The sequence below is a fragment of the Colletotrichum karsti genome (assembly GCF_011947395.1).
Source record: "Colletotrichum karsti strain CkLH20 chromosome Unknown Scaffold4, whole genome shotgun sequence".
NCBI lineage: Eukaryota > Fungi > Ascomycota > Sordariomycetes > Glomerellales > Glomerellaceae > Colletotrichum > Colletotrichum karsti.
Window position 1 is genome coordinate 956,016 of NW_024065904.1, and position 24,775 is coordinate 980,790.

Here is a 24,775-nt window from a genome sequence, read left to right on the forward strand (position 1 = left end):
TCCGCAGAGCCAAATTCTGAGTCTAGAAACTCCGGGTCGCCCCGTCGGTTTTATCGACACCTCTGATGAATTACGTCGCCGCTTGGCGGCAGCTGGTCATCCCTGCTGTTTGATGGTTTGCTGACCCCAAAAATCGATACGGAGTCCACTCAATCACCGACCGGGAGAGCAAATGGCAGTCTCCCAAAAAGGACGCCGGATTCGCGGCGACTCGACACGTGAACCTCCAGCAGGGCCATCTCTTCATTCCAGTGTGATCCCCCACAAGGGAAAGGGCCAGGGTCAAGAAGCAGTGTAACCCCCGGTAGCAGCACCTGCACCTGCAAAAAGCACCAGCATCAGCATCAGCACAGCACAAGCGGCACCTGGGAAGTGGTCGCTCGAGTACCGTCTCGCCCAAATTTCGCCGGGAGATACTTGTTGCTCGCAAATGATCACCACACCGGCCCAGCCCGACCCAGCAGACTTGCAGAGTGTTGAGAGCTCCTCCATCGCTCATCCCTCCCCCCTTCGCACCTTGCACCCGCTTGCCTACTGCGGCTTCCAGTCAATTATATCCACAGTCTGAAGTCCACAGAACGACCTGACGAAACAGATCGGTCGCTCTTGTCAGTCGTTGACACCTCCAATCAGAAAAAAGTTGCCGTCCATCTCAACCACTACCCCCCGGCCACCTCTACACTGCGAAGTCCCGACAACCCGACAATCCCTCTCTACTTTCTCCCCTCCCACGACCCTAGGTGTCTAAGGTAGTCCAAGTCCAGCACAGCACAGCACGGCAGCAGACAACACTCGACAGGTTTGCGCTGACGGCCACATCGCGGCTTAGCGTTCGTTTAGCACCAGACGAACGAACCTTTTACGCCGGCGCCACCATTTTCGCGCTTCTTTTTCCTACACGTCGTTTGTCCATGGCGAGCTGATTGTTGCTGCTCCTTGGATTTGGGGGGAATTTCCATCTGGCCAACCTACGGCTCGGAACCTTTCAACTCGACCGATTATAGACTCGATTCTCCATCTTCCCAGTATCACTTCGAACAGCGCCCTCGACACGCATACCTTACTTAGACGGACTCGCATTCACTCGCTCGTTATTCCGATTGTTGCGCTGTTCGACCACTTGCAGAAGCGCCCCTTGACCCAACGCGACTGCTCGCTCATCGCATCCTACATCGCGCGGAACGTCTGGAACATTCCTGACCACCAGTACCCCTTTCTTCTGATACTCGAACCATTTCCGCCCTTTCCGACCTCGCATCGAAAACCCCGTCGACCCCCATGCCTCATGGATTGTATATCCTGTCAAAGATGAACTCCCTGAACATCATAACCTCGCGCGTCTCTCCGCCGCCGAGTCCGGTAGCTTCGCGATCCAACTCCCTGGGCTCCCTTGGCCTGACGGTCCAATCCGACGAAGACCGCCAGAACGACGGCGACAGCGCGGAAAACCAGGGCGACGACAACAAAGAAGAAACCTTCCCGCTTGAGAAGTCTGCGTTCGAGAAGCACAATGACGGACACGGCATGGATCTCGCCAGCGAGGCTACGCCACTCATAGGAGAATCGAGAGATTCAGGGTCAAGGTCGACTTCATGGCACAGCCTGCCGCGGCGCGTGGCTGTCAGCTTCATCAATTCCCTGCGCTGGGTTCTGTCTACGCTTATTTCCCCCGGAGTGTACCTTATCGCCTGCCTCTACGACGACTCGGGCGCATTCGCGCCGTTCAGTCAGCTGAAGAAGCTATTCGGCTTCGGCGGAAGCAGCAAGAAATTCGCGGATTTCCCTGAAGCGAGCGCCATGGACGAGAAATCTGGAAGGCAAGGGAGCGCTGGATACGGAGGCGTTGCGTACTCCAGACCAGTCGGGTCGTCAGGGTCATCATCATCAGGTTTATCTTCGGAATCAGAGTCCGACCCGGATCGCAGACGACGAGGTTCCACCAGTCGGCACTCGCGGTCCAAGTCGTCAGCAGAGGAAATTGCACCGGCAAGAAGGTCTATTCGCATCAAGTTGCATAACGACGATCTGCCTCAGCGCAAGCATAGAAAGACGCAGTCTGCTGCCGCTCGTCCTAAGGGGAGTGAATCCGGCGGCTCCGACATATCCGCGCAGCTCAAGTCTCCGACATCTCCAGCTGGCGCATTGACTCGATATCCGAAGACGCCGGCCCCTCCTCGACCCTTGATTCCTCGCCGCCAGCCCTCGTACTTGAACCTCGAACCGACCGACCCCAAATACCAAAAGACTCTTATCTTGGATCTCGACGAAACTCTGATCCACAGCATGTCCAAGGGCGGTCGTATGAGCACTGGGCACATGGTGGAAGTCAGACTCAACCAGACCTACGTTGGTGCCGGAGGCCAGACCTCGATCGGGCCGCAGCATCCAATTCTGTACTGGGTGAACAAACGTCCCCATTGCGATGATTTTCTTAGAAGGGTGAGCTGCCCAAGCCATAGCTGTGAAAGCCGGGTTACTGACAGGGATGCAGATTTGCAAATGGTACAATCTCGTGGTCTTTACAGCATCGGTTCAGGAATACGCGGATCCAGTCATCGATTGGTTAGAGGCAGAACGAAAGTTCTTCTCTGCCCGCTACTACAGACAGCATTGCACTTTTAGACAAGGTGCTTTCATCAAGGATCTCAGTTCGGTCGAGCCTGATCTCAGCAAAGTCATGATATTGGACAACAGTCCATTGAGTTATATGTTTCATCAAGGTATGTGGTTAGCCCCGTGACCGCAGTCATCGTAACTAGTCTAACTCCCAATCTTCCAGACAACGCAATTCCGATCCAAGGCTGGATCAATGACCCGACGGATAACGACCTGCTTCACCTAGTGCCTCTGCTCGAAGGTTTGCAGTATGTGTCGGACGTAAGGGCGCTACTTGCATTGCGGGGAGGCGAGGACGGTCAGCATATGGCGTAAGATTTGGGTTTTGTAGAGGACATAGGTGTACTGGCATGGGAATAGCGAAGCGACCACCAGCGGATTCAACCACGCGGTGTAGCGCTGTATTAATAAGAATTCTGAAGAATGGTCTGAGGGTTCAAGGTGATGTGACGTGTCAAACCCGCGTCTGCAAAGCCATGTTGCTGTTGAGTCGCGACGACCACGTTCAAGAACCCCCCAGAAGTCATCTGGTCTAGCTTCGTGCATCTAGCAACGCTCGTAATCGTGTTTATCCGATCCCGTTCCTGGCTAAAAGCTCCCGGGTGCTGCCGAGATTGACCTCGGATCCCGACGGTCCATAACATGAATGATACAATGAATACGTAGTTTGACGGAAAGACTTGAAAGGTATTAGCCAGCCCGGAGCTTCATTCCAAGGGGGGGGGCACAGTTCGTGGGTCCAGCCATCGTGATTCCGATGGGTCGATACCGCCCTTGGCTGGGATTTGAGCAACCAAAATTCACCTCTAAGCTCAGATATCCATGGACTGCTCCAGAATTCCTCCGCAGGGATACATCAGCATCTTCCTTTTGCAACTGCGGAGACGAGAGACTCTGGCAGGCAGGGGAGCACTGGAGGACAAGCTCCGAAAGGCAAACAGGTCAGAGAGAGAGAGAATGATGTGCTGGGTCCCCAAGGTGACGGGCAGGCTAGAAGCGGGTAGCCGGGGTACGTCGTCGTGGTGTGTGCTGATGCGGCGAGGGAGAATGGCCCATTGGCAGGTCTCGACCAATTGGACGGAGACGAAGTGGGTCCCGGTTGTGGGTTTGGCGGGGGAAGGGGTGGTGACATCATGGTACAGGTGACGACACCACGACATACCTAGATACACAGCCACCTTACCTTAGGTCCATCGAAAGGGCAGAAGGGAAAGGGGAAACCCGCGCATCACACACGCCACATCACCTCTGCGGCAAAGAAAAAGAGGCTTGGTTCTGAAGTAACTGGTTCGGTGCAAGCTTGGGATGCAGTAGGGAAAGCAAAGGCGGGTAAGGTAGGCGACGGGTGCCCTCTGCCTGTGGCACGTCTTTTCGAACCCAACCCCTGCTCGTACCATGCCCCCCCAGCTATGGTTTTAGTGCACATAGCTTGCCTCATCATGTATCGTCACACCTCCGCGATGGGAGAAGGAGACTTCGATCCAGACCTGCGTTCCCGCCCCAATTACCTCAGCTACCTTACCTTACGTTAGTGTGAGTACCTAGCTCTTGTTTCGCCTGGGTAGGTAAGGTAGGCGGGATGGGGATGTTGAGGAGGGCGGGCGACGGCGCGCCTGGCTTCGTGCCTTGGCGGCAGCGGTGGTGGTTCCCTTACCACATTGCATGCAGAAGCTGAGGTCACCGGTAGCTCACACACACACACCCGGATTCCCCTAGACACATAAAAGCCTGGCCCGTCCCGCCCTTCTGGTCGAGAGCTGTCTGTTTACATCACCTTCTCAGTCCAATCGAATCTGAGTTTTTATTTCTTTGCATCATAAGATACCCAAACAACCGCCATTATGTCTTTGCACTGTGAGTGTCTCTCCTCCCGGACAAGACGAGGATGCCATGATGCCATCGACGGCGCTGCCTTTCGAGGGATACGGCCCATCCTCGACCTCGGATACTCGACCCTCCTCAAAGAATCAAAGAACTCACCGAAAGCTAACCTCGAATCTCAACAGACCTTCCCCCCGTTAAGCCCTCGGCCATTGCCCTCGGCACCATCTTCAACCACACCGCTGAGCTCGCCGGTATGCGATACCCCCAAACCACGCCACCGACCCCAATGTTGGCATCAACTGACATGAGCTCCCCTCACCAGTCTTGACCCCCGTCTTCGGCCAGACCTACCAGCGCGCCAAGGCCGCCAACAGCAAGGAGGAGTTCCTCCGCTCCAGGGAGGCCAACTCGGCCGCCGTCGCCTGGGGAACCTCCCTCGTCGGCTCCGCCCTCCAGTCCTACGGTGTCGGCGCCCTCATCAACGCCACCGGCACTCTGTCCTACAAGGGCGCCGCCTACCTCGGCAGTCTGATCTTCTTCGCTACGTCTGCTCCCGGTGTATGTCTCCCTTTCAAGTACACGCAGTGCCGCAACTAACATGATTGCAGTACATCTCCCAGGTCTTCGCCGAGAAGCGTCCCCTCGACACCGTCGGCGTCAGCGTCCTGGCCAAGATCGTCGAGACCGTCGGTCTGTCCGTCTTCCTCACCTGGTGGGGTACCCGCACCAACCCCTTCGACTAAAGGGTTGCTTTAATGTGTTATGAATTGAGAGCTCTTGGATGACGAGACTTCTCGTGTGCTATTATTGCTGGGTTGGATAGGTTGCGGTCATGGAGTTAAAAGAGAGCTGAGATGCTCGACGAATGGGACATTACCATGTACCTACACTTTCACGTCTGCTCAAGCCATGATTCCCTAATCCACAAGATCAACAACTTTACTTGCCTCTTGTGAATTGCAGTGTGATATGACGACTTTAGCGTATAGCATTGCCATCGAACATCCACTACCTTCGGGAGTGATGTTGCAACTGTTGACACGCTACTTCGTAATACATCACAATGCTGGCAACAGCCATGCCATACCAGAACATAACCAAGATTGTGGAAAGGTCCTTACGATCCTGGCGGCCAAATAAAACTGACCGTGGCACAAGCAACATTGCCCAGAGCGGCATGAAGCCTGTTCACGGCATCACGCGGAAACTACTCTCGATCCGAGAAGTAGAAGGGTTCCTCCACGCCATTCGCACCCTGACGGTTCCAACGAAGGCTTTGATGATTTGAAAATCTTTATTGAGTATCAACTATACTCGCGAAGCAGAACCGTTAGAACGCCGATACTTTTGCTTTTTTTTCCAACCAGAAAAAATTCCCGTATGTCCGTGCCGCAAAGGCAGGTAAGGTATAGTACACACCCCCACAGAGCCATACCTTTTTCTTTGCATGGCAATCATGAACCTCAACACCCGTCTTCGGTGAATGTCTCGTACCTTGTAATTCAAACCATGAGTCTTTCTCGCTTCATGCAATTCTCAACTCAAAGCCCGTCATCCCCTCTCTCTCTCGCGTTCAGTGTCCACTCAAGACCAGAAAGACTGCTTGGCGGTCTCCTTCTGGACGAGCTTGACGAGCGCGGAGTAGACCTCGGAGTAGTCCTCGCCGTCGTCCTCCTCGTCGTCGCCGCCGGCGGCCTTCTTCTCGGCCTTCTTGGCGTCGGCGGGGGAGCGCTTCTCGGTGACCATGACGACGGAGGTGGGGCGCTTGGTCTTGGCCGCGGCGCCGAGCTCGGCGCGGGAGGTGACGAAGATGTAGGGGACGTTGTGGTCCTCGCAGAGCACGGGGATGTGGGAGATGACGTCCATCGGGGAGATGTCGCCGGCGATGATGACCACGCCGGGGAAGGCGGTGTTGGTGGGGCCCGAGGCCGGGGACTTGCGGAGCGTCTTGACGACCTCTTTGACGCCGCGCTTGAGGGTGTTGTTCTTGGCGGCTGCGGCAGACCGTTAGCACACAGATGCACGAGGACAATTGAGCCGTTTCTGGGCTCGAGGCGGGGTGGACACATACCCTTGCGAATGGACTTCATGACCTTCTTCATGTTCTTGTCGTCGGCCAGGGGCACGGCGAAGGGCACGAGGGCGCCGACGACGGGGAGGCCGTCGGCGGTCTTGGAGGCGACATCGCCGGAGGCAACGACGTCGGCGGCGACGTCGGCCTGGAGGTGCTCGTCGAGGGCGCGCTCGAGCTTCTCCTTCTTGTCCTTCTTCTCCTTCTTGTCCTTCTTGTCCTTCTTGGTCTTGGACACGCCGCCGTCGGACACGCTGCGCTTCTTGTCCTTCTTCTCCTTCTTCTCGGGCTTCTCGGCGGCCATTGCGACGGTGTTGAGCTGGACTCGGGGGCGGGAGGGAGGGTGCGATTGGGTGTAAGGGATGAAGGAGGAGTTGGACGTTGGGCGTGTGGAAGCTCTCGGGTCGTTCGTCGCGACTCGATTTTTTTTTTCTTCCAATGGCCAATGCAACTTTTTTTTTGGCGGGGCCCTGCATGGGTTTTGGTGGAGTGGAGTTGTTCCGTCCCGCGGTTCAGCTGGCTTAGGTAAGACACAGCACCTCGGTGAGAAGAGCACGTGACCTTGGTCGACCAATCACAGCCCTGGCATTGTGCGAATGTCAGCGCATCGCGATTGATGACTAGATGAACGTCGATTGCGGGAACAAATGAAGCCTGCATAGCATATACAGACTGACTGTTAGAGGTCCATCGGTCCGTCCGACATCGTCCGTTTAATTTCACTTCGTGATGCTGAACAGAGCAGCGCATACAAATTCACCCTTCCATCAAAACTCAGTGAGCCCAACGCATGCAGTTGCTCTTATTTTGCGGTAGCCGCTCCAATAGGCAAACGCTGCCATGCCAATTTCAAATAGGTAGTAGAAGAAAGATTTAAATCGTCAAAAATGGGGCTCTATTCCATATTTCCCCCTCTACGTAGTTGATATACACGTGTTTGACACAGGGAATCGTTGGTCCACCTCTAGCATTCGTCGTCCGCCGTTGTCGAGGAAACTCGTTTACTCCTCAGAGTCACCGAACTCGGCGCGGCCCTGCTTGGAGTTCAGGTAGTGGTTGCTGCGACATAGGTCAGTCCGTTGCTCTGCAAATATCGACATATCTCGTCGAAGAGGCTCGAAGATGTCCTACCGGTGGGTGGCCCAGTCCATGATGTACCAGCCAGCGACGAGGGGAGGGAGGACGTAGAGGACCTGAGCGCTGAAGCGGCGCCAGGTGTTGAAGACGGCGTCGTGGGCGGCACCGGCGAAGGGGTTCTGGCGGTTGGGGGCAATGCCGTAGGTAATGATACCTCTCTGCTTCTCGCCACCTGTTGCTCGTCAGTACTTCGTCCTTCTGGTCCGTATTCCGTCTCGGTCGTGCGTGGCGTCGGCGATGGAATCTGTCGATCCTCTATCCCTCATGTTCAAACAGGTTCGGTCCATAAACTCCATCATTCGTGCATCGCGGAATCGCATCGCCATCGCTCGTCGACGTTGAAAATCTCGGGGTTGAACGTACCAATGTGACCCCACCAACCGAGGTGGCTATGACATGAGTTAGCAAGCTGCAAAGACAAAGCAATTGAAGTTATTGCGCGCCGCGGCGGACAGAGGGACGCATCACGGCTGGCCGTCTTGGAAAAGCCCGCAGCGCTTCCAGCTCAATTGACCTCGTAATAGAGCGGTGACTTACTGGCTGTACTTTCCGTGGGGGATGCTAGGTCCCGAGGCAAGAGCTTGGGTAGGTCTCATCTTGGCGGGCTGTTGTGGTGGACGGTGATGTGCAACCGGGCGTGGAGATTCGTTCTGCGAAGCTGGAAATCGGAGGGCCAAATCAGACGAGGTTCAAATCTTGTCCCCTTCCTGCCGAACCTGAACGCTGAGGTGCACGTCCCGAAACGGTTTAGCGCGTTTTCCCGACTTTCTCTCCGTCACCACTGGTCCAGCCAGTGCACCACCCACCCCGATGACCCCGGTCGCACCCGCCCAAAATTCCATGACGGAGCTTACCGCAGCAGCCTGAGGAGCACTCGACAGCTTTGATTCTATCTGCGCCTGCACGACAGCCCACCAACGACACCCTTCAACGCCCACCGGATAGCCCGCGAATCCTGCCCGAGGACCTCACGACAGCCGAATTTCGCCTCTCCCCAGCTTCCGAATACCGACAAAAGAGAATCATGGCTCAGGCTCTGGGCTTTGCCTACCGCATGGCGGTCCCTGCGGCCATCGGTGTCGCGGTGCTTCAGTCATCAATCTACGACGTCAAGGGCGGAAGCAGAGCTGTCATTTTTGACAGGCTATCAGGTGTCAAGGAGTCAGTTATCAGCGAGGGAACGCACTTGCTCGTGCCGTGGCTGCAGAGAAGCATCATCTTCGATGTGAGGACGAAGCCGAGGAACATCGCTACGACGACAGGTAGCAAGGATCTCCAGATGGTCAGCTTGACCCTGCGTGTGCTGCACCGTCCTGAGGTTCAGGCTCTTCCCAAGATCTACCAGGTGAGTTGAGGAGAACGGAATTTCTGGTGAGGATAGTGTGGGGTCTGACCATTCGGACAGAATCTCGGCCAAGACTACGATGAGAGGGTCCTCCCCTCCATCGGTAACGAAGTCCTCAAGTCCATTGTCGCCCAGTTCGACGCCGCAGAGCTCATTACCCAGCGTGAGGCCGTCTCGAACCGCATCCGTAACGACCTGACAAAGCGCGCCTCCGAGTTCAACATCGCCCTTGAGGACGTCTCCATCACCCACATGACCTTCGGCAAGGAGTTCACCAAGGCCGTCGAGCAGAAGCAGATTGCCCAGCAGGACGCCGAGCGTGCGCGCTTCATCGTCGAGAAGGCCGAGCAGGAGCGCCAGGCCAACGTCATCCGCGCCGAGGGTGAGGCCGAGAGTGCCGACACCATCTCCAAGGCCATTGCCAAGTCCGGTGACGGCCTGGTTCTGATCAGAAAGATCGAGGCTAGCAGAGAGATCGCGTCGACGCTGTCTGGCAACCCCAATGTTGCCTACTTGCCAAGCGGCGGTAAGGGAGGCAGCCAGATGCTGTTGAACGTTGGACGTCCGTAAAGTGTTATGACATGGAGATGGCGGGGAAAAGAGAAAATGGCGATGTTGTATTATAGACTTTGAAGGCAAGTCACCGCTTCATTAAGTGTAATCATAGGGCAATGGATTCTGCCTCTTGTTCAATAAGAACTCACTCTGCTAAGATAGTCTACGATGACGAGCTGCCCAATCAAGCTTTGGGAAGCAGTGTGAATGCTGAGGAGCCGACTGAGTGGTGCCCTTCGGCGCAACAAAAACCCCGCACTTAGACCTTCGCAGCAGATGTAGGTATGGTATCTAACGTAGACGCACATGCGATATCTTGCCGTGGACGAGGTCCGCGGATACTTTCTCTTCGCAAGTCGACAGGGGTCAAGAACTGTAGCGAGACGTGAAGCATTCTCAAATACAGACGAGCTACGGCACCTACCTTGCCGATGGCCAGTCATCCCCATGTTTCTACTTCAAAGGTTTGACGACTACCATTCCCTGGGCTCAGACTATTGACCAGTAGTTGTTTTCAGAACATATCCATTGGCAATGGGTTCTCTGCTACCTTCCCGTCTGCATAAGACGACAATACGGCGGTGACGATACCAGACGAAGACAAGACCAATACATGCAGATTTAAGTCGCTGGTTAGCTCCAGTTTGCTCACCCTTTTGTAACGATCGTGTTGATGGTTCAAACACGCGGCCGTTAATGGTTCCCGGAGGCTCAGGCTTCACTAACACATGGAAACCTGGAAGTCACGTCCTCTGGCCTTCTCTTGTAGAACAGAAACTGAAGACAGCCTATTTAAAAGCCTAAGAGATCCTTTCAAAAAGAAAGCAATCTTGAATTTGTGCGACCCAGCCCCAAGTGAATCGAGAGGAAGCGTAGTGAGATAGCTGGCCGAGCATCATCCGCCTGCGCAGAAGTCCAAGGGCGAACAAACGCGATATAAGCGACTATACAACAGTCCTAGGCGTTCTATCGATGACTTCATGCCCTTATAGGCATTCGTGGCATTCTCTGAGAGGGTCTTATGGGGGCTTTCGTGGAATGGTAGGGACCTCGCGCCAGTCGAGGTCGCCGGTGGTGATGACAACCAGGACATTCTTATAAGTGCTCTCCTTGGATGATGCGCTTAGAACAGAAGCGAAAACGTGGATTGTTCTGATTTATCAGCTGAAACCCGCAAATATCCATTGAAGCGCTTGGGATGTAGGCCTTGCTCTACGGTGAATCAGGTGTCAAGTATATTCTCGGAGCGGCACGGCACTTGGGTCCGATGTGTTTTAACTGCTCGTCGTTGTCCAACATCCTCGTCCGTGAGTCATTGGTGAGTGAATATTCATGATGGGCATCAATGAGTTTTTCGTATGCGTCTGTCACGGAAAATAGCGTGGAGTGGACTATATATAAACTGTTTACAGACCAAGTCGTAGACAACGCTGAGAGCACTCATCATGGATTCAGTCAGAACATAGGTGCCGCCGCGAAGAGTAGCTTCAGACCGTTGACATTGAGCTTTATAGTGAGATCTCATTGATGACTAGAGGCTCTGGTTGGGATAAGCAGCAGGATTGGAGTCTCTTAGCGAGGGGCAACGTCGCGAGAACCGACCAACAGACGGATGTAAAGGAGGGCGGGCGATACCGACGCAAGACGGCAGCGTGTAAGGATGCCAAGTTCTTCTTGCGCAACTGCAATGAATATAGGTGCATCTAAAGGCAGAACTTTCCAAGATCCTGGCTCAGGATTCAACGCTGTAGCGTAGCCCCCCTCATCCTGTAGAAGATGGATGCCATCGCCGTCACGTTTCTTGAGGTCATGCACCGCAGTCGGGCCATGGTATATATTTAGGATACCATTGCCTCGTGTTGAATGCTTCAGGACAATTGTACCAGTCCCAAAACTTTCGGGAGAATCTCGACTGGGTCTGGCTCCATTCGAAATGTCTTTGGTCTGGTCATCACCAAGTACGTAACGTGATGACCCCTGCAGGCAAACCCATTTCTAAACTTACGCCATGGGAGTTGTTGTTGTCTGATTATTCTATCAAGACATACTGACGACGGAGAGGAAAGAGGACTGGCGGCCATCACGCAGAAAGTGACTTTATATGCTCGTCGTCACCACTTCGTAAGGATACGCTGCACTTCACTGCTTATGACGCAGCAACAGAGTATCATGATTGATGTTTCCAACTTGATGACTCATTGAGGGTCTCGCAGATCTTTTATTTCAACGAGTAACTCCATAAATGGTAGCTTATTCACTAGGGTACCGGTTTCAAAGGAGAGAAGCAGAACTGTCGACGCGAAACACTTGTCAAGAGGTTCTAGTGTTACACCACAAGGGAATCATGGTAGACGTAGCATAGCCGCCAGAACAGCGAGGGCACGCGTAATTCTCCTTTTGCCTAGCATCTGTCTGCCTTCCATAAAATGGTCACCGACTCCTGCACCTGTCATCCTGCTGTCGGCCTCCATATGATATCTTCCCTGGTGTCATGGTTGAGTCTTTGCGCCTAGGATCTCAATTCTACAAACAGCTGTCGTAACTTTCTAGTTCATACCATTCGATTCACACCGGCTCCAAGCTTTGGAAAAAGCCTTGACTTGGAAAGCTGGTGAAATGAGAGCCACGGGACTTATAAATAACAGCGCGCCTGAATATTTTACCGTAGCAGCCACGAGTCGTCCCTTCCACTCATAAGAATGGGGAGAGCATGAAACTGCCTGGTCGCGTCTGTCGAGACTGGAGTAAGCCGCTCCTCCGCAAGATTTACCGTTGCGAAGCTTTGGTGTGGGTTTGCGGAGGAATATGAAGTGCTCTGTTGTCTGCTTGTTCCGTCATACAACACGGACGGAAGAGAAGACGAGAGAAGATGCAACAACATGAGTTCTCAGAAGTCTCTCTCAGAAACTACATGTGCCATTCTGGACCTACACTTTTCGAAACGTCGAAATGCAGCAGCCCAGACCGTCTTTCCAACGAGAAATAACGAAGAAAGGCCGCTTTTGGTGACGAGGATGGAGACAAGTGGTAGCGTGAAGATCTCGCTTTGTCAACAGCTGCAGTTAGAATAGCTTACTTATAGGAAAATTTCGGTGTTGGTTGGCCTCAGGTATCACGGGACCAGATTTAGAGTGGACGGCGGAGAATGAGAGAGAGAGAGATGATGCTGGTATCCATCGAGAAGATACCCATTGCCTGAAGGAAGCAGGAAGGGCGGATCATCGTCAGTATCTGCGACGGGGAATATTTAGCCTCGCATGTAAGTTTCTCTAGGGAGTCGTATAACAGAAACACGAGTATACGCCTCTCCGGTCACGGTCACCTAGGCAGAAGGGAAGTCCAGATCCACCTAAGCCAGCCTACGGATCGTTGGATTGTGATATGGGGCGACTTGGCCTTGGTACTGGTGCCGCTACAATTAAAGACGACCCGTCCTTCTGTGGAGTTGGGGATTCTTCACTCAGGTTCCCAGCGTCTCCGCGTGCCGGCACGCTTGGATCCCAAAGTCGTTCCATGCCTCGCCTTCAACGGCCAGTCATGCCTTCTCGTTATTTGGGATCCGTCAGGTAGACGAGGCCGAAGAACAACAGCCCAATAGTCGTAGTCGACCGTAAATGGGGACCTGAAAACCGAAGGCTGACCTCCACTGCTTTCGCATGTCCTGGGCTTCGTCGTCAATGACAGTGAACCACATCCGCTCGAAATCTTCGACTTGACGGATCACCTCCCACGACTGAATCACACCACAAGGGGCTCGCGTATCGGGGCTGTCCATGTACCCGATCTCGTCCTCTTCGAAGAACCCCTGCTGCATGACATACATTTCTTGCCAAATGGGGCGGCGACGCCTCTTGCCGTCGGGGCCGACACAACTTTGGAAATCGAATACTCGCCCACCAGAGGGGGCCAAAAGTGAAGAGCAACAATGACTTAAACGAGTTGGCATCTGTCAAGTCAAGACACCACAAGCAGAGAGGAAATCCTATATTGCGTGAACGTGCAGCACAGCCTTGCTCAGTCTCCAGCAGGAGTTCGAGCAGTGGATCATGCTGGTTTCGCCTGCCAGTGTTCATCACTACAGAAGACGAGGTTTTATACCGAATCAGAGATATTCTGCGACGGATGCGCGGGTGAGACGAGTTGATGTGGGTATAGTAAAAGGCCCGGCGATGCTCGGGATATACGTTCTAGGATAACGGTGGCATCCGGCAAAACCTGGCCAGCTGTCGTAGTGGTTCGAAACCTTTCGTAGCATCAGGCCGATCAACGTTCCCTCGGCGCCAGGGCGCCAGGGCACCAGGTGAACTGGATGCGTGTTGATTACGAAGTTTGACCTTGTTCCATTCTGTGTTGATCGTGTGATATATACGCGGTGGACGAAGAGGGAAAACAGAAGATTAGGCAGTTCGGCTCATAAAATGACGGGACACGGATGAGTATGCAGATCATCGTGACGACGAGTTTTTCTGAGGCTTATTTAGATCGTTGAGTTCTGAGACTGACGAAGGTGTCCCGGCACATGCCTACTTTCGTTCAGGCTGCGACTTTCTTGCCGAACTTATTAACAGACTTGAGCACGCTGAATACGAATGATAGATACGGTGTTGCACGTCATGAAATTCCCGATTATTATTAGGAAGCCCTGATGTCAGGGTAGGTATCACTAGACAAATTCCACGCCTCCAATGCATCCATGATTCCTTTTCCCCCAAAACTCCAGTCCAAAGCTCAATAGTAAGTGTGAATGTAGCTGTGCTCATCCTACAGGGCAGCAGCCTCCAAAAACTCCGAAGTCAGCTGGCCGGTTAAGTCGTCCCTGGCTTTTCCTCCAGGTGCGACGAACTCGCCACCGACGAGCTTCCAGCCCTTCATCTTCATGCTCTTCCACTCCTCCGACAGCTTCAGGCGGACGAGATCGCCAGCAGCACGGGCATCCTCCGCACTGTCGTGACCTTGAACCTTTCCAGACGTCTCAACCTGAATCTTGCGGTTGAGGAGGGTATCCATAAGCATCTTCAGTCCCTGGCGGTAAGGAAGACCGTGCTTGTGGGGGAAGAGCAGGACGGTGTCGATGATAGTGGGGTGCACAATCCTGACAGAGTTCAGGTCGTTCTCCAGACCGTGACCAATGAGCGGGGTGTCGGGGCCGATGAGGGAGAAGAGCAGGTCGCGAGCAACCTCGGGAGAGGAGACGATCTTCATCTTCTTCTTGGGCTTCTTGGGGCTGGCCATGTTCTTCGCCTGAGCAGGAGTAGGGTCCTCTTCCTTGGCGGTCCAGGGCTCGGCAGTGGCCATGTCCTCAGGCCAAACACCAGAGTAGCGAGAGTTGAGGTCCAAAATCTCGCCGACGGGCTGGACAAGAACATCCAGCAGCTCCTCGCCGGTGGGCCAGGCGGTGGCGGTGATGCGGACAAGCTCGAGGCCGTGGACAGTGTAGCACATCTCGCAGTCGAAGCAGACGGCTCTGTCGGAGGGGACATTGGGGTTGGCAGGGGTCTCGGCGAAGTTGAGAATGGTAGCAAGGCGCTTGGGGTCCGAGGCCTTGAAGACGTGGTTAGGGACGGTGTGACAACCAGTCGAGTCTCCAACGGCCTGGCCACAGCAGCGGTAGCGCTTCTGAGGTCTGGTGTTGTCGCCAAGCTGGCGCTCGGGGAAGTAGGTCTTGCCCCAATGGTAAGTGCAGCTTCCACCCGAAGCCAGAGCTCCATCCTCCTCTCTTCTGCCGGGAAACATCTGGAAACGCTTATCACAGCGATCGCACTTCTCCCAGCCCTTGGCAGCCTCGAGACCCTGGCGCGCCTTCTCCACGTCGGCCTCGCTAGGGACTGATGGGACGTAGCCGTGATTGGCGAGGCCGTCGATGGGAGTGATGAGATGACGGACAAGCTGAACTTCCTGAGCCGGGGTAAGACCGGTAACAATCTTCTTGGGTGAAGCGAGAGGCTTCTTGTTGGGACCCTTCTGCGTCTGCTGGCGCCGCTGGACGACTCTCTCGTCCTTCCATTGTATGAGCGTCATCTTCTTGTACTGCATGATTTTGTTCTTGATTACGTTTGAGTAGACGGCGGTCTTCTCGGTGGCGATGTTCTCCTCTTCGTCGAGGGTTCTCCAGATAAGGTCCTGGTCTGTGAGGACAAGCTTTTTCTCGTCGTCTTTGGCGGTCTTTTTGAGCTCGTTATTCAGGCGAGTGTACTCTTGATATAGCAACTGAACCAGCTTGTAGCGAGTTTCAAATTTTGCTGGCGCTGCTACTGATTTCAGCAGGCGAGGGTTGAGAGCCTCAGGCTTCCTGGGCTTAGGTGGTGCCTCCCTAGATGGGGTTGAAGGAGTGTGAGGTGAAGTAGAAGAAGAAGTCTTGTCGTGTGAGACTGAAGTTGGTTTTGCTTTTGAAGTGGTGGCAGATGTGCCAGTAGACGGGGAGCCAGTGAGTGAATCAAGCTTCCGCTTAAGTGGGGGATTACTCGAAGATAAAGGAGAGGACTTTGAGTGATTCAAGGACTTGGGATGGGATGAAGCGAGAGAAGGGACGGCAGAGTGAACTTGAGTGCCCTTCTTCACGACAGCAGGCGGGTTGGAGGAGGTTGGGCGATTTAAAGGTGGAGGGGAGATGGGCCGAGCGACAGCTGACAGAGTGTCATCTGGTCTTGGTGCCGTTGTGTCTTGTTTTGAGGCGGTTTTGACAGGAGAGGGAGTTCTTGCAGAATCGGCGGGGCCGCTGACGTCTTTAGCAAACTTGGGACGTTTTCGAGGGCCATCCTGGGTTGCATTCGTCGAGGTATCAGACAACCTCTGGGTCGACGTTCCTGACTTGACTGCCGGTGGTGGTGCTGATGATGTGGCAGCCATCTTATCCCTGTCTTCTTTATGCTGGAAGAGGCACTGGAATGCAGTACACTTGTCTCCGGCGGGACAGGGGATGTGTTTGAGGTCAACAAAGGACATTGTGACAAGATTTCTTTCAACAGCAGTAGAAATACAAGAGCTAGTTGAGCCGGGTGGGCAGGAGCGGTAGCAGGGCCGGCTTGGCGGCTCTTTCTGCTGTTGTCGTTGATACTGTTACTCAAACAGATAGGTATCGTGAGGGTGGTCTTGCCTTTGCCTCCCTTGGCTTCAACCCGGCAGCAACTCAGATAGCGAGTACGAATACTTTGAGGATACTCGGTAAGAGCAATGGAAACAGCGTGGCCTCGGTCTGGAGAGCCACCTAGAGGAAGACGATCAGTGCCGGCTGGTCGTAAGGGAGATAGAGTCAGAACGAGAGTGAAAGCGCCGATTAAGGCTTTGACGATCCGGGGGAGCGATATGAAGATCTCATAGCCAAAACCGAAGCCGGTGGTGGTTGGCGTCGCAGTCGGAGAATTTGGGGGGCCACGGGCTAACGGGCCAGAGATGGCCAGGGCGAGGCTGATACAGGAATGATGCGAGATTGGCAAGATTGGGTGACAATCAAGTGATCTTCTGGCGGAACCATAGATAGACCAGACAACGGAAACGTTCAAGGCATAAAGGTGGGAGGGTTTGGAACAGTGTCACAGATGGTTGATGTGTTTCAAATGCAGTCGGAGATGGGATGAAGAGAGGTTCCGAGCGTCTGACGGGCGGGATTATGTAAGGCTGCCAGTTGGACGGGGACGGGGAGTGGGGCTGGTCCAGTGGAAGCCAGGCAAGCCAGGCAAGGGTTGGCCCGCGACGGTCCAGATCTTGCAGCTTCCATCCCACATTCCAACCGTTGGCGGAAGAAGCCTCAATAGCGTCAACTGCATGCTTCCTCGAGGGAAGCCAACGTGTTCTTTCTTTTGCGACCGAGAGTCAGGGATCAGCAGTCCGGAGTCAGAGGACCACCGTCATGCTACTCTTTCTATTTTCCGCGGCGACGCATCTCCTAGGAGACTGGCGATGGACTGAATCATGATCTTCGACTGTCCGTCTCGATCACTCTCTTCTTCTTCCACCCACCTCATCTCCATTTCGATACTATCTTTGAAGACCAAAGACAGAATGATATCTCCGAGGTGCTGCGACAGGTTACCCTGAGCAACAGAAAGCTGTCACCACCCCTTGTGCAAGCCAGCCTCCCTCTCCCATTCCCTCGGGGTTGATGTGATTCAAGGGGCAGCACCCCCCCCAAAAAGCCTTATCGCAGCAAATCCAGGGACGCGAACTTTATTTCGTCTAGGTACCGTCTCATCTTTGGCTCAAAATGAAAGCTCACAGACAACGCTGATAGCGGCTGACATGGGCGCATTGAAAGTATCTTACAGCACTGGCAGTCTTCAACTTTCTTTTCCAACGGCTTTTTTCCAGCCACCAAGACAGCTGTACCACGTCAATTCTCTTATCTCGACAGAGGCCGAGCACGATGTCAATCACTCCGATACGAATGGAAACACAAGCACAAACGGGCATGTGATGGGCAGCGACCCCTAGCCTCTCCCTTGTCAACCATTCATCTTCTACCAAGCATGCAGCTCACACCTTCCCCTCACGACCCAGCGATAGTGACCCAAATCCGGTCATGAACGAAGCCATCCAGACGAGCGCTCCCGTCGCCGTTGATAACGGGTCCCGGAATCTTAGCCCCGGCGGGTGTTAGTGGTACCAAGCTATTGAACACAAGCTGGGCAGCCCTGGTCTCAAGGATGGACTTTCCTATCGCGGTGCAACGGTTGGACAGAAACCCACTGGCGGTGAACCGTCCATCATTTATCGAGAAATCGTTATCTACGACGCAGATCGGACCTACGTCCGTACGGGAAGGGTGACCTTCTGCGATTTTCTATCGAGCTCTGCGGCGGTATAAAGGAGGCACTTGTGACCCAACATCTTGATGCTGTCTAAAATCGTGTCGGCCTGGTGTTTTTGAAAGTTTGAGCCTCTCTAAGCCGTCATCGTGAGTGAAGACGAACCGACATCTTCATTTTGAATGGCAGGGGATCCCAGCAGCAATTTATAGCTTCGAGTTTTAGAGCTCTCGCCATCAGCCCTATCGATTAACGTCGCAATTCCAGAACGGACTGTCACCAGGAACGCGAACAGGTAGCTCACTTAGGCAATTCACCCAACCCAAGCGAATCCTTCGTGTCGTCGCGAATCGGAATCCCCAACCTCAACCCGTGCCGTCAGCGCTGGAGCCTTCGGGCGGCGCAAGAAGCCAACGAACGATCTGACGTCGCGTGCGCACATTCCACTCTCAGAGCCCTTGCTCACTCTCCCTTGTGTGTCCTGACTCCTGGTAGGCTTCCACTCAAAGTCGTCAGATCTGGTCGCATAAACCACCCAATTAGCAACTACCAGCTCGGAAACAGGAGGTAGCGGACCAACTTTACCCCCAAAGCCACGCGGCGCACGGCACCCAGTAGCACCAATAGCGCACAAGAGCACACCACCCTAAGGGGCTCTACGGGGGTGCTACGCCCGCCTTATCTCCCCTAAGTCCAGTGTCCAGGGACTGAAGGAGGCGCAAACAGTGGCCTCTCCAGCGCGTGTTAGCATCATCGAAATCTTTCAGGTCGTCCCAAGTCCAGCTGGGCGGGATTCAGCTGCCCCGGTCGGACCTTGCGGACTTTCCGTTGGAGGGACTCTTTTGTGGTTCGCCCCGAGGATATTAACTCGGCCCGCGTCCCACTTGAGAGACATCCCTCCAACTAACTCTCATCGTCAGAAGCGTTGTTGCCGTTCTCACTTCGCTCTATTGACCGGTCCCTGATCTCATCAAGCTACATAATGGATTACACCGGCGGCACCGTGGAGGCCGATCATCTCTGCGTCCTGGTCCATGGGGTTCGTACCTCCCTACCTCCCTGCCATCCTACACCCTTACTCCATGAGTTGATCTGTTTGATATGCTTATGGCCTGCAAATCAATTGCCCCCAGCGACATCATCCACTCCTTTTTTGATGTTATACCTGATCCCGAAGGATGGACTAACGCCGGCTCCTTAGCTTTGGGGTAACCCCAACCACATGGCCCAGATCGCCAAAAGTTTGCGTGCAAAACACCCAGCCGACAAGCTGTACCTGCTGCTTGCGAAGCGCAACAGCGGCTCATTCACCTACGACGGCATCGAGCGCGGCGGCGAACGCGTCTGCGCCGAGATCGAGGAGGAACTGCGCGCCATCAGCGAAAGGGGCGGCAAGATCACCAAGCTGAGCATCGTCGGCTACTCACTCGGCGGTCTGGTCTCTCGCTATGCGGTCGGCCTGCTTCATTCCAAGGGCGTTCTCGACACCGTAGAATGCATGGTATGCTCTTCTTCTTCTCATCGTCGCCACCGTTTACTAACGCGGTGCAGAACTTTGTAACCTTCGCGACGCCTCATCTCGGCGTCCGCACGCCGTTGCGCGGGGCGCATAACCACCTCTGGAACGTCCTCGGCGCGCGCACCCTCTCCATGTCCGGCCGCCAGCTCTTCACGATCGACAACTTCCGCGACACGGGCAGGCCGCTCCTCGCAGTCCTCGCCGACCCCAACTCCATCTTCCTGGCAGGACTGAAGCGCTTCAAACGCCACACCCTCTACACCAACATCGTCAACGACAGAAGCGCCGTGCACTACACCACCGGCATCACCAAGACAGACCCGTACACGAACCTCGACAACATCAAAGTCAACTTCCTCGACGGCTACGAAGAGGTCATCCTCGACCCCAAACACCCCGTCGCGCCGCGCCCGAAGGTCTCCGGCCCCGCCACCATCTCCTCCGTCGCCTCCGCCAGCGTGAAATGGGTCCAACGCATCCCCTTTATCGTCGCCCTCACCGTCTTCGTGCCCATCGGCATCGTCGCCTTCCTCTTCAACTCGGTGATCCAGACCGTCCGCTCCTCGAAACGCATCCAGCTCCACGAGAAGGGCCTCGCCGGCGTCGCGATCGAGGAGTACCGCGGCCCACTGTGGATGAAGGAGATCCGCGAGGAGGTCGAGCACGTCTACGAGACGCTCAACAGCTCGCAGGACCAGGAGTACCTCGGCAGCGACACGGAGGACGACGACGACATCGACTCGCGCGAGATGGACCGCAGCACGACGCAGCTGCTCGCGCGGGAGCGGCGCATGTCGGTGCCCTCGCAGCCGACGCTCGCGCTGGCCCCGTACCAGTTCCAGATGATCCAGAACCTCGACTCCGTCGGCTGGCACAAGTATCCCGTCTGGATTCACAAGGACAGGCACAGCCACGCCGCCATCATCGTGCGGTGGGAGAAGAAGACCTTCACCGAGGGACACGTCGTGTTGAAGCACTGGCTGAACGAGGAGTTTGTCATTTGAGGGGACATATGAGCGGTGTTTCCGGAGTTGGAGAGCGTTGATTTTTGGTATTGCTATGCTTGCTCCTCGAGGAGATTTAGATCTTATCTGTACAAAACTTTCGCCTGTAACATATAATTACACGATTTCTACACCAGACCACGTTCTTGTACTGGGCTTAATTGTCACATTGCACAACAGGTAAGGAAACTATCGCGACCTTACGCACACTCTATTCTTTCAAAGCTTCATCCTCAGAAACAAAACATGTTTATCATCCCATCTACACACTCCTCTACAATACACAGCCCGCGATCATCACGACCGACGTCATCCTCAAACCTCCGAACAACCCGGCCCCCAAGCCCATTAACCATCTCGTTTGACGGAACCCGAGAAGCACAGACCACCTCGCCAAAAAGCCAAAAAAAACCCAGTCCACCGGCACACGCTAGCCCGGATCCAGGGGTTCTCTCCCGCCGTTCCTCACCCTCTCCCCCGGAATCCACACCTCTTATCAACCACTCATCTCCCTGCTAATTACGTAGTGTAGGGGGGTAGGGGGCGTGCGCGGCGTAAAACCTTCCTTCACATGGACCAAAAAGCAAAGAAAGGGAGGGCGAGAAAAGTCAATTGCGTCGTCGAACGCGCTGCTGTGCTGACTTACTCCTGAATCCATGACCAGGTCTCAATAAACATTTCTGTTGTATAGCGAAGCATTTCTTTCCGAGGCAAAAAATGCCGTCGTGAAATTACGGAATAGACTTTCAACAGAGAAAAGATGAGGACATCGCGCGTGTCGAAGGAGACCTCGGCGCTCTTCAAGACGGCGAACCAGACGGCCCCGGCATCGCCCCCGCGCAGGACGACGCGCTCCTCCCTCGCGCGCTTCGCGTACGCCGCCGACACGACGACCACGACGACAGCCACGGCGGACTCTGCGATTCGGGATATTGTTCTGGGGAATGACATCGAAGACGCAGTCACGAGCACGAGCACGAGCACAACCAAAAAACGCAGACGCGCAGCCACTTCCACCAAGACGGAACCCGAGATCAAGACCGAACAGACCGAAACGGATACCATCACAACGAGCACAACAAAACCCCCCGCGGCCAAAAAGGCACGAAAACCCGCGCGGGTGATCAAGGGCCAGGACAGCAACACCCGCGTGGAACCGCCGTCGGACTGGGAGGCGATGTACGACATTGTCAAAAAGATGCGCCTCACGGGCGCGGCCAAAGACGCGGCGGTCGACACGATGGGGTGCGAGCGGCTCTTCCACCCGGACGCATCCCAGCGCGACAGGCGCTTCCACATCCTAATCACGCTGATGCTCTCGAGCCAGACCAAGGACACGGTGAACGCGGTGGCGATGAGGCGGCTGATGACGGAGCTGCCGGCGTGGAGGGAGGGCGCGGAGGTGGGACTGTGTTTGGAGAACGTGTTGGCCGTCGAGCCGGCCAAGTTGAACGAGTTGATCTGGGCTGTTGGGTTTCATAATAACAAGACCAAGTACGTGGCTCAGGGCATCGAGTGGAAGAATGAAATGCTGACGAGGATACGCGCATAGGTACATCAAGGCGGCGGCGGAGATCCTCCGCGACAAGTTCGACGGCGACGTGCCGGACACGGTGGAGGGGCTGACGTCGCTGCCGGGCGTGGGTCCGAAGATGGCGTATCTGTGTCTGTCGGCGGCCTGGGACAAGACGGAGGGGATCGGGGTGGACGTGCACGTGCACCGGATCACGAACCTCTGGGGGTGGCACAAGACGACGCAGCCCGAGGGGACGCGGGCGGCGCTGCAGAGCTGGCTGCCGCGGGACAAGTGGCGCGAGATCAACTGGCTGCTCGTCGGGCTCGGGCAGACGGTGTGTCTGCCCGTCGGGAGGAAGTGCGGGGACTGCGAGCTCGGGGCGAGGGGGTTGTGCAAGGCGGCGGATCGGAAGAAGGTCAACGAGGGGCGGAGGACGAGGGAGGCTAAGGTCGAGGTCGGGGAGGATTTGGTGATCAAGACGGAGGAGGAGGAGGAGGTCGTCGTCAAGGATGAAGTCGTAAACGAGTCCGTAGAACTGAACTCCGCGCCGGTGCCGGAGGTCAAGCCGGAAGAAAGCGAGCCGACGGGTGCGGCGGCGGCGGCAGCTCCGAGGAGGAGACGCGGAAAAGGGGCTTGAACGGGCTGAAAGGGGTTAAAAAATCTCGACAGCGAGAGACAACAAGATCTACAGTCCGTGAAAGGCCTCCCAATTCAGTCAACATCCACCCATCTTTCCGTAACCATCATCTTGCTACACTCGCGGGTGTCAGCGCAGGGGAGGGGATTGCAAACAAGGCATTTCTTGGGACGACGGCAGCGGCGATCCGACCGATGAGATGGGGACGTGTCTCCATGTCCGGGGCGTGCCTGCCTCGCTTCGGGCATCGGTGGAGGGCGGGCCCGAGAATGGTTCGGAGGAATTCCGACTTTGGCGGAAGTCGGGGCGAGAACGAGAAAACAAAAAAAGAGAGTCATTCCAGGCAAGGTGTGCACTGTGCAAGTCACGGGAGAAGAAGGTGGTGGAAGGGTAGGGGGCGAAAATACGGCAAAGATACGATGTCGGAGATACGCCGGCATTTCGTCAACGAGAAAGTTGCTCCGTTCTCCGTGTCCGCCCGCGGTGCGGTGCCGTCATCGTGCGATTCTCACAGTGTGTGACGTGGACACGGAGGCGAGGTTCAAGGGCGTGGAGACTGACTCGTCCCCTTGGGGTCAGAGGACGACGGAAACGGCGAGTTGAAGCACTGCGTGGCCCACGGTTGCTCCGATGATGAGGAAACCGTCGGATAAAAGTTGAAATAAGGGAGCGAAAGTGCCGGGACAAGGAGACAACAGAACCAGGCCGAAAAAAATTGATTCTGCGGTGCTGCAGCGGACTGACTTGCTGAAGGTTTCGAGGGGCATGCTCTGTTTGAACGAGCAATGTTCGTCCGTGGTCTCATTCGGCTGAAATGGCGGTAACTCTCCGAGGTTTTCCAACACTGAATCCCGGTGGGTGGTCCGGCGTCTCCGCTGCCGGGCCTGCAATGGCAAACCATCCGTCGTCACTGGAACAGTAGTCATCAAAGTTATCATCATCAAAGAGGAAGGAGGGAAAGTTTTGTGTGTGAAATCATGTGGTGTAATTTGAATCAATCCAGAAGAAAATTCCAGAGAAAATTGATGGCCAATCCTCTTCATGGCGGCCGCTCGAAATAACCATGCGCCGATACGCCGTGCGGGAAGAGGTAGAAAGCCGAACTATCCTAAGCTAGAGATATGATACACCGCGTGGTGTAAAGACTCGGGGCGAACAACAGGTCGCCTCGGTTCGATTTGCGCGAACGTTGATGTGAGCCAAGCAAGAAAGACGCCGCCGTCGCTACTGCTGCATTATAGAGGCGAACTTGGTCGAGTTTCGCGAGAACTGTATCGAAAGAGATTTCATCATGTCGTGCAGAGGTTCCAAGATGTAAGGGGGAACGTGCAGGGTGGAAGAGAGTCCGCCTGGCAACAGCTATCGGTAGAATCCGAGCTGTGTTCCGGTGATTGCGCCGGAGAGCCACATCTCGACGGGGGTTGTGTAATCGCGCCAACGACCGTTTCGGCGTGAGATGGGAACGTGGTTATTGGTGACACCGGGTGTTGTTCTCATACACCGCGGATGACCTGGGTGCGCTCTGCCTCGAGTTGGGCGGCATTGCGCTCGTGAGACTGCTTCTTGCACTGCATTTCCGGACAAGTTAGCACAACAGGCCTTGTTCTCGTAGTACGGTGCCGAGGCCAAGGAGCCAGGAACACTCGGGACTCTCGGTGGAACTTACGTCTTCCAAGCCGTCGCACTTGTGATCCTCGAGAAGACGGTGCTTTCCGCAGAAGTGACCATTGCAGAAACCGCAGTCTCCGACGATGCGCTGGGCGGCGTCCTTGCACTCCTTGAAGGTGCAGCGGATTCTCTTGATAGGCAT

At 55.1% G+C, this 24,775-nt stretch overlaps 8 protein-coding genes across 8 annotated transcripts; 4 read left to right on the forward strand and 4 right to left on the reverse strand.

The window, feature by feature from the left end:
• Window positions 1-1,308: 1,308 nt before the first annotated feature.
• On the forward strand, window positions 1,309-5,183 carry CkaCkLH20_01817 (nif domain protein; the record flags this gene model as incomplete). Its single annotated transcript, XM_038884536.1, has 6 exons — window positions 1,309-2,439; window positions 2,492-2,720; window positions 2,780-2,857; window positions 4,623-4,691; window positions 4,763-4,998; window positions 5,049-5,183. The coding sequence occupies 6 exons, from the start codon at window positions 1,309-1,311 to the stop codon at window positions 5,181-5,183; spliced, it is 1,878 nt and encodes a 625-aa protein (XP_038750236.1).
• Window positions 5,184-6,024: 841 nt separating this feature from the next.
• Window positions 6,025-6,815, reverse strand: CkaCkLH20_01818 (uncharacterized protein; the record flags this gene model as incomplete). Its single annotated transcript, XM_038884537.1, has 2 exons — window positions 6,025-6,434; window positions 6,512-6,815. The coding sequence occupies 2 exons, from the start codon at window positions 6,813-6,815 to the stop codon at window positions 6,025-6,027; spliced, it is 714 nt and encodes a 237-aa protein (XP_038750237.1).
• Window positions 6,816-7,512: 697 nt separating this feature from the next.
• On the reverse strand, window positions 7,513-8,244 carry CkaCkLH20_01819 (uncharacterized protein; the record flags this gene model as incomplete). Its single annotated transcript, XM_038884538.1, has 4 exons — window positions 7,513-7,570; window positions 7,643-7,820; window positions 8,012-8,037; window positions 8,186-8,244. 4 exons carry the CDS (start codon window positions 8,242-8,244, stop codon window positions 7,513-7,515), a joined length of 321 nt encoding a protein of 106 aa, XP_038750238.1.
• A 359-nt stretch (window positions 8,245-8,603) lies between these two features.
• CkaCkLH20_01820 (spfh domain band 7 family protein) lies at window positions 8,604-9,563 on the forward strand (the record flags this gene model as incomplete). Its single annotated transcript, XM_038884539.1, has 2 exons — window positions 8,604-8,993; window positions 9,054-9,563. 2 exons carry the CDS (start codon window positions 8,604-8,606, stop codon window positions 9,561-9,563), a joined length of 900 nt encoding a protein of 299 aa, XP_038750239.1.
• Window positions 9,564-14,309: 4,746 nt separating this feature from the next.
• On the reverse strand, window positions 14,310-15,809 carry CkaCkLH20_01821 (exonuclease; the record flags this gene model as incomplete). Its single annotated transcript, XM_038884540.1, has 1 exon — window positions 14,310-15,809. One exon carries the CDS (start codon window positions 15,807-15,809, stop codon window positions 14,310-14,312), a length of 1,500 nt encoding a protein of 499 aa, XP_038750240.1.
• A 3,462-nt stretch (window positions 15,810-19,271) lies between these two features.
• CkaCkLH20_01822 (uncharacterized protein) lies at window positions 19,272-20,812 on the forward strand (the record flags this gene model as incomplete). The annotated part of the gene is made up of 3 exons (XM_038884541.1): window positions 19,272-19,328; window positions 19,491-19,790; window positions 19,841-20,812. The coding sequence occupies 3 exons, from the start codon at window positions 19,272-19,274 to the stop codon at window positions 20,810-20,812; spliced, it is 1,329 nt and encodes a 442-aa protein (XP_038750241.1).
• Window positions 20,813-21,572: 760 nt separating this feature from the next.
• On the forward strand, window positions 21,573-22,965 carry CkaCkLH20_01823 (DNA repair protein ntg1; the record flags this gene model as incomplete). The annotated part of the gene is made up of 2 exons (XM_038884542.1): window positions 21,573-22,306; window positions 22,365-22,965. The coding sequence occupies 2 exons, from the start codon at window positions 21,573-21,575 to the stop codon at window positions 22,963-22,965; spliced, it is 1,335 nt and encodes a 444-aa protein (XP_038750242.1).
• A 1,493-nt stretch (window positions 22,966-24,458) lies between these two features.
• CkaCkLH20_01824 (an1-type zinc finger protein) lies at window positions 24,459-24,775 on the reverse strand (the record flags this gene model as incomplete). Its single annotated transcript, XM_038884543.1, has 2 exons — window positions 24,459-24,533; window positions 24,632-24,775. The coding sequence occupies 2 exons, from the start codon at window positions 24,773-24,775 to the stop codon at window positions 24,459-24,461; spliced, it is 219 nt and encodes a 72-aa protein (XP_038750243.1).